At 35.9% G+C, this 16544-nt stretch overlaps 1 protein-coding gene across 5 annotated transcripts in view; it reads right to left on the minus strand.

Annotated features, from left to right (window-relative positions):
• The window catches only part of LOC122841394 (RNA-binding Raly-like protein), a 57348-nt gene that overhangs the window by 19818 nt on the left and 20986 nt on the right, over positions 1-16544 (minus strand). For 3 of the 5 annotated variants that reach the window (XM_044134667.1, XM_044134671.1, XM_044134670.1), the window contains one exon: positions 12029-12306. In XM_044134667.1, the coding sequence (XP_043990602.1) occupies positions 12029-12284 (256 nt within the window). In that variant the 5' untranslated portion in view covers positions 12285-12306. Of the gene's footprint in view, positions 1-92; positions 218-12028; positions 12307-16544 lie in introns of those variants that run through there. The other 2 variants (XM_044134669.1, XM_044134672.1) reach the window with 2 other exon arrangements.

A 16544-nucleotide genomic window follows, 5' to 3' on the forward strand; every position in this document is an offset into this window, starting at 1 on the left:
TTTCTAAAACTTAAAAATTTAACAACAAAGCAAAAATGTGCCAACGTAAATTTGAGCGACCTTAAATTCACTAATTAGAAACAACAACTCACATATCTGGTTGCGACGCCTGCCTTTGTACATGGTCATGTCGATGCGAATAAAACCCCGCTGCAGCCGAACCGCTTTCTCTGTCTGCGGACTGTCTGCTGGCGGCGGAACCTCCAGACCCCCAGCAGAGCCGCTGCGGACCGAACCATCTGACCGCCTGCTCCGGGGGGGAGCCGGGGAGGCGGAGCGCTCAATACAGCAGCCCAAAATTAATCTAAAACCGCCGTTTACTCTTCCTTATGGATAAGAACCGAATAAAAAGTTTTTTATTGTTCTGTTATAGTTGTACAGGCTGTACAAGAACCTTAAATTCACAAATTAGATACAGAAAGAAAGAATTAAAGATAGACAGAAGGAAAGAAAGCAAGCAAGAAAGAAGTATAGTTGTATTTCAAATGAAAATGATTAGTTAGTTAGTTAGTTAGTTAGTTAGTTAGTTAGTTAGTTAGTTAGTTAGTTAGTTAGTTAGTTAGTTAGTTAGTTAGTGACTAACTAACTAACTCAGGGTGACTAACCTCAATCTCAAAATCCAACATGGCTGCTATACTGCAGTCATAAATTGTATCTTTCACACTTGTTAAATCCCTCTTTTTGAACTTTTTTTTGTAGTTCAAATACATAGACATAAATTTAAAAAGCTGTTGGATCTCAGGTTATTCCCAGATCAAAGTTCTGGTGGCCCTGGAAAAGTATTTTCCCCTTCTTTATTGGTGCTTGATTTAATGTGTGTAAATTCCAACGGTAGCTCTATGGCAGCATGATGACATGCTGCAGTAACTACCATGTTTACATATAAGCACCATTTTATGCTAATATTTATTTTAAAGCATTTTCCTGAAGGCAGATGGTATTATTTAAGTGATTACTCACCAGTTGCGTACGTGCAAAATGCGTTCAACAGAGCTTTCGTATTCACATCCAACAAGACTTTGTGCCTCTCATTCTTCGTCTGGCTGCATTACTTAATGGCATGCGTTAAGTTCTTCTTCTTTTCTATTAAGCTGGATTTCAAACAACTTTAGGTTCATACCACCACCTACGAGTGTGTAGCACTATTACTTTACATCTATTAAAGTCTATTAATTCATTGAGTTCCCCCACCTCTGTTTGTTTGTCTGAGGTTTGCTCCATTTCTGCAGGTGGGTGGAGCCGGCGTCATGCTAACTTGCGTAATTCAGGAGATGCATATCTTCACAAACATGTTAAGCCTTATTATATTTTCTTTTGTCAAGAACTTAAAATAATTGTAATCTTCTTTTATTACATTCAAGTCTGAATGTATTTTACTTTTAACTGTTTATTATTTCTTTATCTTTTTATCCATTCTTTTTCTCCTTTTATTTTACCTGACAAAATTATTTACAATGGCACAATTTACATGAAGTAGTTGATCAAATAATTCCTTTCCCAAATAGAAGAGATAGTTAAATATGTAAAATATATAGATAATAAAATAATTAATTTAAATTAGTTAGATTATATATAGAGGCATAATAAATAAATTGGAATATATCTATCAGACTCAAAGTACTTTTCGAAATTAACAACCCTTACCCAATTATCTAGCGTACATTTCGTTATGCCTGCATTTCTGTTTTAAAAATGTTTTTTGTATCAGCCTGACAATGTTCTAACCTTAAATGTTGTGTTTTCATTAACTCTAAGCATAAGGTCATCATAACTAACAGAAATTAGGCTTGAAAACATCATTGTGTGTATAATTCATCTACACAATATGATGGAGTTACAGAAATTAATGTACCTTTACATATTATTGTAATTTATTGAATGCGCACATCTAGCTGCCTAATTAAAAGAATTGTCGCTGGTTCCTCTTCACCTGAGTTTCATCAGTAGTGGTCATATTTCAGACAGTCTTTCAGGCAATGCCTTCTGAAAACATTTTTAGTTTCAAAAGAGAAGCTTTCTTCTCCTGGTTTCAGAAAAGAACAAAGCTTTCACTATCAGATCAAACTCTTCTCTCTGTAACCCACAGGTGTCAAACTCAAGGCCCGCGGGTTAAATCCGACCCAATAGAAGTCTTTATGTGGCCCTCAAGGCTCGAGAAATATAACCTTCCAGCTAACAGTTGTGTGTTTAAATATTATTTTATCAAACAGCTAAAAAGTCCATTGGTGTGAAAAGATGTTTAACATTATTTTATCTCAGAAGTTGTCATTTGGAGTCAGTAATTATTCATATTTTATAACAGTTTATTGCCAGTTTGTTCGATTCAAACATTAAGTTCTGCTTAGATTTCCCTCTCCAATTCTCCACACAAGCCTCTTCCTGTCAGCCACTGGCTTTTTTTCCAACACCCACCAACAACATCAGAACCGGGAACATTCCCAGAATCTCTAAAACTCTACCAGAGATTCACCAGTTTCACTGCAAAAGTAAAACCTGTAATCTTTCATCACACCAAAAAAATACTAACACATTGGAATCCACAGGAAATTGCTTGAGAGACTCTCTTTCTATATATAAATATACTTTGTCACCTTATGATAACTTAGAAAGTCTTCTTGAGAAGAACGATATCTGGGTTTCCATCCTCAGTCAGTTGTGACTCAATCTTAGACAACAAGGCATCGATAATGTATGAGTGAATGAATGGATGAATAATTAAGGTGTTAGGATTCTCTCTCCTCCAACATTTTAACATGCATCCAGCTAAAGACTGCCTAAACATAGCAAATCTAACAGAAACCAGCTTCTGATTCTGAAACTATCCAGCAGATTTAACATATTTATGCAGAATTCTGTCTTCAAAGATCAACACTCAGAGAAAAATATTTAAACACTGAACATGTTCAACAGGGCTTGGAGTTAAAGTGAATTACATGCATTCTGACGTGAATATTTTCATTTATTCAGACACTTATATAAAATGCTGATATTTTCATTGCAGTTAGTGCTTTTAAAAAGCAGTTTTCACTCTTTATGCACAGATCTCTTCATTATTTCAGGAGCAATGTAATTCTTTATGAAGGATGAAATGTTTTGCTCTCTGCAGTCCTTCATCAGAGTGTTGGTTTGATGATAGAAAGCAACAAACACACGCACAGAAAAGGAATAAATGAATACATAAAGAGTAGAGATCTCTTCTGCAATAAAAATGTGTTTGTTTTTCTTGTTGGCATCAAAAAAATTAAAGAAAGGAAATAAAAGTTGGAAAAAAAAACTACATTAGAAGAAAAGCGAAGGAAAAGCAAATGGAACGTTTTATGCATTTGATTGAATGCGGACACTTCAAATGCAACCCAGCTACTTTGTAGGAAAGAAAACCACGAGCTTCGTATAAAGATGAGCTATTCAGTATTCAATGTTCAACTCAGAAAATCCTTTTATTCATGACCTTTAAGCTTTCAGCAATATTCTCAAATCATCAGGCAGTTCATCTCACTATAGCCACAGTCCTTCCATGAGCAATTTTTTAAAAAGTCTTTAAAGATGAATGGCTTTGGACTGAAGAGACACATTAACAAAGAGGCAAAGCCATTCCAGCTGCTTCGCTATTTGGACTCGATGGAAGATGGAGTCTTCTAATTGTGATATCTAATTACAGTAAAATGGAGGTTGCTGTGTTTCTGTCTGATGTTTTCAAAAGCCCACTGGCATTTTTTTTCTTCCAAACACAAATACATGGCGTCAAGGTCGGACTCTTGGATCAAATACAAATGTCATCAACAGTAAAGGTTCTTTCACAGATGCAGAAATTAAATGAGAAATCTGCAACACTTCAACATATTTAGTCAAGGTTTATTTTAAAATCATATATTTGGAAGCTTGTCTGTTATTATGCATTATTTAAACCTCTTTAGGAAGAAGTAAGGTCAGTTCTCATGCAGTGATGCATGAATTTTAAAAGTTGATTGAGTTCGAAAGGTTTAGTCACACTGGTGCGCTTATGGCTCCCTCTAGTGTTCATACACCACGTTTATAATTGAAGCTCATCTTTATTTTACCATAAGATTTGTGAAAATGCTTTAGAAAGCAGGAAAAGTAAAATAAAGCGAGGTTCAGTTGTTTTGTTTTGCTTGGGAATTTAATGAAAACAAAATTCTGTTAAATTTCTTGTTTTGATTCCCAACAGGTTACACCACTACAGCGCTGCACACAAAAATAAAATCGAATGGAAGTGTTTTCCGATTTTAAAAGAGAAACAAAGTCACCGTAAAAAAGTCCAATAAAAAAACATATGTACATGTTTTTACTTTTAATAGCTAAAATCTTCTTCAGCTTTTAAAAAAACTATTAAGGTTTTTCTTAACCTCTTACACCCTAAGCGAGCCGAGGTCACATGGCAGCTGGACCCACCGGTGGGTCCGTCAGATTCTAGAGGTTAAGTGCATTTGTTATGTTATTTTATCAACAAAACTTTCCAAAATCAGCATTCAAATTAATCTAGAACACTATAAATGTAAGAGAATTCTTGAGGAGGGCTTGTGTGGTTTATCCAGACAATCTTGTGTTGCAATACTGTATTTTATTTTAATTTCAGGTTAAAGTTCTTTGTTTATTGTCATTAATATATATTTAACTTTTTTATAATATGTAAGCCAGAAAAGTCCAGTTTATATTTATTTACTTTTTACTAAGCTAATTACCTTCCCCAAATTGAATAGCAACCTTCTTTTGATTTTTTATGTCGCCCTCCTCTGTTATAAACGCAAACTTTTTCCAGGATGATGTGCAGTACGTATCTTAGCCACCGAGTGGCGCTCACACACTACCAAAGAGTTGACAAACACACTATCTCTGAGTCCAGCTAACCCTAAAGCAGATCAAATCAAACAGATGCTTGCTTATAGAAACATTAGCATGGTTATACTGATACATCAATATCCAGACTGTAGCTGCAGAAGGAGGAACAAGATGGAGGAACGCCGGGTTGTTGAATCAAGAAGTTAAGTAGCTGCTGGGGGAGAACAGCCACCATCACTCTGAGTGAATGCTTCTTTTTTACCCAAACATCATTGCAATCCAGTCATTTCCAGAAAAGTTAAATTGTGTAAAGACATCGTTGAAGCTTCAGTGTCTTTTAGCTTTTAAATCCACTCAAGCGCGGGGCGCATTGGAACCTTTAGAGGGCCGAGTGCGTTCAGGGCGTCACAGGTTTGACCTTCCTGTCACATGTCATGCCATCAAGAAGCTCCCTGCTGCGTCTCGCTAGGTGTAATTTAAAAGTCCTGAAGAAAATATCATGGAATCTCATAGGGTGCAGGCTGCGCACACCGCTGGAGCCTAATCAGATATCAAGTTTATGTATAAAACATAAGGCGAGGAGGGTTAAATTTCACTGAGGCAGCAGAATAAAAGCAGAAGAGATCATTTCCAGAGCACAAGGAGGCATTACTGCAGGCACGTGCAATATACCTCTGGCACTTACGGTGCATTGTTAATATGCTGGATTTATTGTGAGTGTTTGTGTCTGTGTGTTTACTAGGACACTGTGGATGTACCGTGCCACGTTAAGCAAAGGAATATTTGTCTTTGGCTGCTACAAGAAAACATTTGCTCACCCAAGATATGTTGGATCATTTACTATATTTTCATTTTTCTCTGGACAAGACAAGCAAAGCTTTGTTCTGAAGACATATGGTTTGTCAGTATGCGTAACAATGACGTTGGGGCTCTTTAAGTGCATGCAGGTTGGGCATGTGAATTTATGCTGACATTAGAGGGATTATTTATCTGCGACTAGTTTTTCTTGCAGCTCATTAAGTGAAAGCTACACATTTTCTTTCAGGGGTCATTTTATAGCTCCACTCTCATTATATATTACTGAAATATTTATTTCCACTGGAGCAGAACTTCAACTGGCTTCATTTATGAGAAATGCACCTGGAAAACTATCACATTGAGCTGCTACATAGATTTACCATTATCTAATAATTACTGTATGCTGTAAGTAACAAGTATTTTTGGGTGCATCTACTAATTTTGTACCTTAAATTGAAAAAAAAAAAACCCAACACAATATCCTACCAAGTCTTTAGTCTAGTTTTCTGTACAAATATTTTAGCACAAACGCAGTAAGACAAAATGAACTTACAAGTAATTTTTTAGGAAGACATAGGATCTTATTTTATGTCAATAATCCCTTAAGATTGATGAAATAACTGGCAGATTATGTCGTAACATGGAAAAATGTCAAGTTATAAGTGAATAAGTACATTTCATTAATATTATGGAATTATTTACTTATAATAAGCACCTATATCTTGCGGGAAAGTTAGTTACGTCATAGTTCTGGCTTTATGTTTAAGATTGCTGTCAAACTGAACCTTCAGCATTGTGTAATTATAATTAAGAGCAAAATAATTCACCCAACCTTTAGTCTGCATGTTTATAGACCAGAAGTAACTTGGAGTATATTAATGTTAAAAAGTCCAGACTTGAATTCAATAAGAGATGCTTTCAAGGGAGCTAAAGATTAATGCAATGTCAATGAGGATCTCCAGTCTAGAAGTTCATCACTAAAGATAAATGATCAAATACCAGAGAAAACCTGCAAAAAGCTGTTCAGCTGTTATGTAACAGGTTTCGCTGCTGTAATACCAAAAAAGATTTTACCATTGATCATTGAGAATCATATAAATAACGTTCAAAATGCAATCTTTAATAATATATATAAATTCAGTCTTTTCTTTTGGACGTTTTATGACTCAGCTCCTATGAGAATCACACTTCGTGGATGAATGAAAATGAAGTTTCAGTAAAACTCTAAATATTAGGCACTAGGCACCCTGACTGTGTGTGAACTTTGTGGCCATCCATTAAGTGAGGTCGATCAGATTCCTCAGTTTGGATCAGGCTTCACTAGTTCTGAAACAGCGAGGCAGACGTGGGCCAGTTCTCAGATCGTCCGCTGCCATCGTAAACTTGATTGATTTTCTAAACGCTTGGGACTCATTTGCTGCAAGGAGGATCATTTGTCACCATCACCAGACAACTTCTCTGTCCTTATCTTTAAAGGTACCCTGGATGTCTTGCAGATTGAAATAGTTTCAGCTCTGATGGAAAATGTAAAAACGTTTCTAGAAAATGAAAAAGTGAAAATTCTGCATTCAAATTAGTGGTAGGAACACGGATTGTGTGTCATAATAATGTCAGTCTAACTTTTTCCTTGTTGTCACTTGGTGCAATTTGGGTCCACCCATACATGCTTCCACCAGTTACAGTAGCTCGCAAAAGTATTCACACCTCAAGAGGTTTCACATTTTCTCACATTGCCACCATAAACCTCAAATTAATTTGAGATTTATAAAACTGCATTGCAAAATCACAAAATCTTACCAAGTATTTTTGGTCTAGATTTAAATATCTTAATACACTTGAAATGAGACAAAACTAACATACAAGTAACTTTGCAGCAAAATATAGAGGCTTGTTTTAAGTAAATAATCCCTTAATATTGGTTTTAAATCAAATCTGAAACTGAAATATGTACTGTCATTTAGATAGCTTGTGGCAAACAGATAACAGGAACTCTAATAACTAATAATTAATTATGAAGTGGAAGAAAAGTGACACAAATCTAAAAAGTGTGGCGTGCATCTCTCTTTAACCTGATGCTCCAAACTAAAATCCAGTGCAACCATTAACTCTTCAAAAAAGACATGATTTGTAAATTAATATTTTTCCTCTCATGAGTTTCTCCCACCTAAATTGTGGATTTCTGCAGCTCCTCCAGAGTTTCGGTAGGGCTTTCCGCTGCTTCCATGAATAATGTTCTCATTCTGTAGCATCAATTCAGATGGATAATAATGTCTTGGTAGGTTTGTAGTTGTGCCTGCTCACACTGTTTGTGATTGTAATGTGACAAAATATGAAAAACCCTGCTGGGTAGGAATATATCTGCAAGAAGCTGTTGCTTAGTGTAGCCTAAAACACTGAGGGAAACTATTAGCCAGACTCTGTTTTATTTATAAAACCATTACCTTTTAATGCTCACTAATTAATACATTATATCTTATTCAGGTATTACAAACAGAGAAGTGAAGACAGCGATCCTCTTTTTGCTTATAGCCGAAAGACAAACTGAATCCCTTGAGGCACATCTGTTTCCCTGCTAACCCCACAGCTGTCCCTTTTAAGAAACCAAAACAGTTCATAGACACAACATCTCCATTAACGGCCTTAAAACCAGCAACAGCAGACATATTTTTAAACCACCTTCACTGAACATGCTAGCTCCTGCCATTATTTATGCTATGCTTAGTGAATCACTTGCTGGCTCCAGCCCCAGACTAAAGAGCGTTGGCAAAAAAGCCCTGCTAAGTGGCATATTGTTCCTTTCAAGCCAAAGTTTGTCAAGCACTGCACTTATTTGAATAAATAGTTTGAACATGGTGATGCTGCTTAATCAATACCTGGAAATCCAGAGCCACTCATTTTAAAAGCTTAATTTGTTCGTAAAACTGGCAGGAAGTCAGTCTAATGAAATGTCAGAAAACACAGTCCGCCTGACTTAGAAAACCTCTTACTGTTAATAGTAAATGCAACATAAGGATGAGGAAAGGGTTATGCAATGTTTCTGTGATGCGTTTCACATATGTTGTAGCAAACAAGCCTGAAAATGGATAAAAATCGGTGCCATAACATTAAATCAAACTGAAAAGAAAAAGACCCAAAAGTTCTCAAATAGAAAAAAAATATATATCATTAGATTGAAAGGTTGCAGGTCATTTTCCTCCTATATTTATTTTTTTGGTTCTTTCATACTGGACTTCTTCAGACAGTAAAAGTACCAGCTGTTGACTATAATAATTCAAGTAATGCATCATTTTAATTATTTCATTTCTTTAAATGTTCTTCAAATTCTTAGCATACATTACAGGTTGGAAAGCCACTAATCTCCACACATTGTGATATTACATATTTTCTAGGCACAATGTGTGATCTGATAGCATAATCAAGTAACTATGTTGCCTTCAATTGTGTTTAAAATGTGAGATCTATCAAAAATGAAAAATTTGACTTCAAAATTTGATGCCTAGAATTTGACCTCTGTCTCTTCAAGAAGCTTTCTGACACCTTCAACATGGTTTGCATTGTGGAGTTTAGGTATTTACTAAATGCTGTTGCTAGCCATGAGGAGCGAGGTATCACAGCGGGACGAGGGAGTTATCAAAGTAGCACTCCAGGTATGTTTTAGATAAGGAAATGACATTATGACATGAAAAAAAGCTAAAAAATATCAAATACTCTCCTTTAATACTACTTATAATCAGGAGAAACAAGTTAGTAAAATACAAAATCTATATCTTCCAGAAGCATGAATAATTTTGTACTTAACTCCATGAACACTCACTGGCCCCTTTCCTAGGTAAGCTGTATACTATTGATTTGATATTGTCACACAGTTGCTGCAAATTTATCAGCTGCTCATCCACAATGTAAATCTCCTGTTCCAAGTCGTCCCAAAGTGCTCAGCTGGACTGAGATCTAGTAGATTACTGGAGTACTGTGATCACATTGTTATGCTCAGGAAACCACCCTGAAGTGATTTAAGGTTTGTGACACAGTGCAGTATCCTGCTGGAAGCAGCCATTAGAGAATGGGTACACTGTGATCATAAAGAGTTGGAAAATGGTCAGCAACAATAGTCAGTCAGTTTGTGGCATATAAACAACATTCAATTGGCACTAAGAGGCCCAAAGCAACATTCCCTGCAGCATTGCACCACTACCAGCAGCCTGAGGCATTAACACCAGGCACAATGGATCCATGTTTGATTATTTTTATGATAAATTCTCATAATACCACATGAATGTTGCACCTTAAATTCAAAACAAACAAGCAGCAGGATGAGTCCATCTGTTCTCATCAGATTTTAACCAGTTATGGTTAGTCTGTGAATTTTATAATTAGCTGACTCCTGTGACTTTTTACTTCTCAAGCTTGTCATTTCCCGTTAGATTTAACATTTTAACAGATTGTGTATAGCACAGCTTGTTTCTATGAATGGTTGCTTTAGCTACTGTATTTCTTTCTGTCATCTCAGACTAGTCTGCAGATTCTCAGCTGATCTCTGACACCAACTATGCATTTTTGTCCACAAGGCTGCAGCTCACTGGGTAAATGCTTTTTTTATCCATTATCTGTAAAACTGAGAAAATGATTTGGTTTAAAACCTCCACAGATAATAAGTTTCTGAAACATCTGACATCCACAGCCATGCACCATTTAAAGCCACTTAATTTCTATTAGCACCACATTCTCATGCTGGGTTTGAACCTCAGCAACTCTATTTTTTTCGTTTAACAAGAAATTAAATTGAATAAAGTTAGTGGTTAAATTTGCGATCCTGACGTTTGTCATAACTGGTCATTACTGGATTTTAAGCAGAAATTAGCACTAAAACTCAGTTGGTTATAGTTTCAATGAGCTGCAGTCAACAACTATTTTTAAGAGGTTGAAATTTAATGTCGTATGATGCAAGAAGGCAACTGTCAGTTTAATACTGTTACATCCCAAAGCCTATTTTTTTTTTATATTTATTCATGTCCGTGTGCAGTGTTAGCATGATGTGCAGTTTCACAGAAAAAACAACATGAAACTGGGCAAAGCGAGGTTTGTGACCAAGCGGCACTTTTTTAAATTTTTAAAGAGGAAGCAGAAAAGACTTTTATTTTCCATGGATGACTCTGTGAACAAATCAATAAGTAATATGGGAAAGCTTTACAGGGATCTATCAAACTCCCACATGGATTACGCAGTGAATGCCCTCTCTCCCTCACTTTCTTTTCATCTTCTCGCTTTTATGTGTTGCTTTTACTTTTAAGGATTTCATACTTTCACAGTAAATACGTCCAATTTTATGGAATGGTTTCTAAGATTTAACTGTTCAATTTAATATTGCCAAGCAAATATATTGCTTTCTTTATTTTTGCCATAAACAATGTGAGCCAGATCAAAATATTAAAACTCCGACTGGAGCATTTGTTTGTCTTTCTGGGTTTGGGGGTTTAAATAATGAAGCTGGAAGATCTCAGACTCGCAGAATACGAACTGAATCTTCAACTTTAAAGTTTATTTTTTTATGGATATATGAAATTTACTTTTCTTATTTGTATTGACTCTGGTTTTATGAATCTTGCCTAGCTTTTATTTAAACTCACATTTTATTGCTTTTGTATAAAATTTGATTTGTTATCTGTAATAAAGTTTTGAACAAAGCTATTGAAAAAGATGCTCTCACAAAAACATGTAAAGAATGTAGTACTGTTTGAAATGCCGTTTTTCCTTAGAGATATATGTTTAGTTCAAATAATGACCTATAAGTGCAAGTTTATTTGTGATATAGAAGCAGCAGATGTTATTCACCCTCTTATTTCAGTTGTCACTAGCAACAAAAGATCTAATTACTAATAACATGTAATGTCATTGTAGCATTATTTTCAAATATTTTTTATATATCTATATATGTACATACATATATTTAATGCAAAATCTGAGACAAGATAGCTATTATAAAGTACTAATATACACTGAAGTGAACAGAAACTAAGTAAAATTAGCAGGGCCGGACTTAGAAGGATGTGGGCTATGTATTTATTTTTCCAAGGGTTAATGTGTCCCCTGGCAAGTATCCCCTTATTGTTCCCCAAAAGATGTATTATAACTTGTTTATATCCATAAATATCATTAATATTAATAAAACTCACCTGATATGGAAAATAAAAGGGAAAAAAAAGGAAAGAAAAATATTTGGTGCTGCTCAAACTATTGAGCCCCTGGCCTACTGTGTTTTATTTTTTGTTTCCTTTTCTAAAGAATATTAGTTTAAACTGCGGGTAATTTTTCATCTCATGTCAAATAATCAATCAGCAAATTGATGTAAGCAGTACATAAAGCAGCCTTTTGTTTTCTCACTATATGGCAGCTCTTAGATTCACCATATGGAAAACTGAAACAGATATTTTCCTACCTAGAGACTGTCCAGCGATGACTCTGCTGTTCTCCCCGGCCACAGCCGCCCGGGCGTTCCTCTCGCTGACGTACTGAACGAAGGCGTAGCCCTTGTGAACAGAGCAACCCACTATCTTCCCGTATTTAGCGAAGATGGCCTCGATGTCGGCCTTGGTGACGACGGCCGTGTTGAGGTTGCCGATGAAGACGCGGGAGTTGAGGGAGCGTGGGTCATTCTTGTTGGTCACGTTGCTGGTCTGGGTCTTCCCAGTCATCCTAGTCCTGGAGCTCTGCCTGCTGGGAGATACATGTGAGCCAGCCGCTTAGAGTCACAGCAGAGATCAGGCTCAGAAAGACCAACAGCAGGATGTAAACACTGGACAGACCTGTAATAACTGCTAGACCTGTCACAATAACTAACTTTCCTACATGATACATCACCCTGAAGTTGATGTTGTTTTGAGGCAATTTACAAGACTGTAATGGTAATGGCACAATAATGCAAGCACACCCTAATAGGGATAAATAAATGTTAATTTTTAGTAAACATGTAATACTAGAACAAGAAGACATTTTAGATATCCAAGATAAATTAACAAGATAACCAAAACAAACAAAAAAAATGGATACTGAAGTCTGTCAACAAAACTATATTTCAAAAAGTTAAGACAAATCCACCAGCCTGAAGACTTCTGTCATTCATTCTGTGGTAGAAAGAAAGAGAGACGCGAGAAAAACAAACAATAATGCAACTGGAAATAATCGATGCTCATTATTTGTCGTGTGATTAATTAATCTATCGTTTGTTGTGACAAGCTTAGTAAGACTTTAATGCAAGACTTTAATACATAGGTAAAGGAAAAACACCTGACCTCTTCAGATGCATCAAATAAAATAAAATATGGTCTTTTTGAGAGGGATTTTACTTCATCTTTCAGATCAATAAACTGAAAAGACAGATTTAATTGAATTAATTTTAATGATTAATTTGTCGCTAATCTTGTGCCTCCACTCTAGCCTTTGGCAAAAGTACTTAATATTTATATATCCAAATAAAAAAGGAAAAGTCTGAGCTACACAATGCTGCTACACCTGAAAATACATTAATAAATACAAATTCATTTGGATTTATTTTAGATATTTTTGCTGCAGTGATGCTTTTGTTAAAACGTGCTTCATAATATTTGTCTCCCTTGTCAAATGAATGCATTCAAAGAAAAAAAAAATCTAACATAAATATGTAAGAATGACCTTGGGAGTCATAGAGGAAGTCAACTGGACTTCTCTTGTATCTTGAAGTCTTTCCACCTCTCATCCAATATCAATCTAATGGGTCAATGTATCGTTTTTTTCAATAGGAATGACAATGATGTAGCACACATCATTTGTGGTTTAAGTAGTAGATACTCTAAATAAATGTGTAATAAATTAGTTATATCTGTGTGAGGTACTACTCTGATTCCTTTTACAGAATGTTGAGACAAACATCTCCTTCCACAAGTGCAGGCCTAAACACATGACCATTCACCTAGTTATGTGACACTGATAGAGTTAAGAAGAGACAACATACTCTATTACTTTAATTGCATTAGAAGGCCAAAGCTACACTTTCAGATCCAACCAGCAGCAACTGTTGCCAGGGGTGACAATGAGGCGTGGTGGACAATGTAGTAAGTAATTTGTTTTGTGACATATCTCAGTAACAAAGCACATTGCTCTGCATCTAAGCCGTTTTGTTGCTTGTGCCAGTTATTTTATCTTTTTTTCATGTAACTGTGCTGATGTCTGCGCAGAAGGCGACAGTTTGCTGTCGGCGGGAGGTGAGGGGAACTCTGACTTGGAGGCAACTGTGATTCAGACGTGTGGGTCTGATGAGCCTTTCTGTGCATGTGAACTGTTTTCACGTGTTTGAAAATAGCTCAGCACGCCGATATCACAACAATGTTCTCACTTATTTTCATTCTTCCTCTTTCTGAGTCCTCTTCGCTATTCAGTGTTCATTTTTACGTCCTTTTGGATTGTTGAACACAGAGAATATATTCATGTAAAACAATAAACTACTTACCATACTATGATTGTCACAGTAAGTAGTTTATACTGTGCTACCCAAACAGATTTTTTTTTATCTTGGGAAATATAACTAAATATTTAACAAAAAGCTAATATAATTGTCTGTTCTTTAATATTTAGACATTTTGATTACTTGAATTAAAAGGTACATTATTTTCCGGATGCAGAACAAAGTTAGATACTGTAAGGCTTTAAGCTGTTTCTAGGCAGCCAGTCAACTCATCCGTCTGCTGCTGTTTTTGACCTGCTGGACAAATATAAACTTTAGGAGAAAATGATGATGATGATGATGATGATGATGATGATGATGATGATGATGATGATGATGATGATGATATAAAATGAGGAAATAGCTTAAACTCGGCTAATACATCTGTCTGAGCTACTCTGACACAGTTATAGAAAGAAAAATCTTCCATCAAATAACAAAAAATTTCCAAAAGCACCATTACAAAATACAAGACAAACTCAACAAATAAGAATATCATTCAAAAGTTGATTTCAGTAATTTATTTTAAAAATGAAACATATTTATTCATGATACAGAGATTGTTATGAGGCTGAAAAGAGAAAAGTTACATGATTGTCATTATGGCCAAAAGAAAGAGAAGACTGCAGAGAGGGCAGTCAGAGACAAGGAGAGTAAACCACTGAAAGGTCACTGCTCAAGAAACTTTGATGTTCACAGTGTGCTGTATGAAAGCAGCATAAATGTAAAGTTGAGAGGAAAGAAAAACTGTGCAAGTAAACAGTCTATTTCACATCCTTCTGAAATAGAAACATCATGCATGTTTTAGCTGGTGTATGGAGAAAACAGACTGTTATTGCTAAAAACAGAATTTTTGTCTTTTACTCACCTTAACCTGTGATCGTCAGAACTAAAAGAAATTCACAAATAAAATCCTCACTCTGTAATACATTTCAAATGTGAATCTATATAATATAAAAGTTTCACTTTTTGAATTAAATTGCTGTTATAGATTAACTTGTTAATGATATTCTGATTTCCAGAAATGCACATCGTTTTTGAGTTGAAAAACTACTTTTGAAGATTTTTTTTTTTTCACTTATTGTTTAGACACATAATCTCTGGTGTCGCATCGGGATAGAATATTCCCGTCTTATGTTGTTAGTTTCACTAACAACACTCATGAGGAAAACCCGCTGGAGTATCCGACACACTACAACATGCTGTAGCTGGATTTGCCTTCATGTTGACACACTGCGTGACACTAAAGGTTCCTGACCGAGTGTTTGGATCCAAGGACTTAGAGATGAAAAAGGACTGGACGTAGCATCTTATATGAATCCTGAAGCAGTCTGTTTGTCACCCCAGCAGTCCTTCGAGAGCTTTTCACACCCTCTGAGGACTGCACCCTCTCCTCTCGTCAAGCCTCAGCCCCCCAGGGACGATCATCGAGTGTCACCACAGGAATGTGGCACATGAAGATGAAAGCAGAAACTCTGAGGATAGTCGCCTCTTGGAATTCCCTGTTGGTCGTAGTCTTTGTGGTTTTGTTTGGCTCTGAGTATGGGGAGACTTTTATAATGAGGCTTCTGTACAACCAGACATCTGGCAACCACTGGATTTAGGAAAGAAAGTATCAAAAAGCAGCTGTCGTATAGATGCACTTCCTGTATGTAACCAGGAGTTTTGGAAATGTGCTGGTCCGGAGCTTGCAGGTGTGTCACTTTACACAATGTCAAGACGTGAACAAGAACCTTACTGTAACCACTATTTCTTCCCAGCAACGGACCGAAACAGAAACACAGCTGATCTAATCAAAGAAAAAAAAATCTATTAACAAAATATAAACCAACTCAAACAATCCAGGATCCTGACAGCAGTAACACCAAAAATAACCAAATTAGTAAAAAAGATCAAGTCCTAATTGAATCCCTGATTACATTTTAAGCAACAAAATAATAATTATTTAAACTCCTATTTTAGATGCAATGAAAACACCCCAGTCAAAATCAATAATTAAATAAATTTATTGTTGGGGAAAACGACATAAAGTCAGATTTTCTATTTTATCGTTAAGCTGGATAAAGGTTCTCAGTTGCCATACATTTCTAAAAAGATTCAAAGATCTTTTGCTTGTTCATTTACTTATAGAACATATAAGGACCAATTTAAAAGCTATAAGTCCAAAGCTTATGAGGCGCCATCAACAGAGCATGTAGAAAAGGAGTTTATAGTCAAAATTATATCAAAGTATTTTCTAAAAATACGTCTCCACATTGTTTCTTCTGAAGATGAAGGAGAAAGCGTGCAGAATCGTATTTACCTTTAGCGTCGTCTCTCACACACACACAGACAGACTCTCTCTGCAGTCTCCTCCGGGGCTCCATTCACGTCACAATTTTCCCCATCCTACCTCTTCTTTACCTCCATCATTTGCCTCCACCCACGCATAATCCGCCCTAAATCCCCGCATTGCTCTTTAAAAAAAACCAAAAAT

This window comes from Gambusia affinis, linkage group LG12 (assembly GCF_019740435.1).
Source record: "Gambusia affinis linkage group LG12, SWU_Gaff_1.0, whole genome shotgun sequence".
NCBI lineage: Eukaryota > Metazoa > Chordata > Actinopteri > Cyprinodontiformes > Poeciliidae > Gambusia > Gambusia affinis.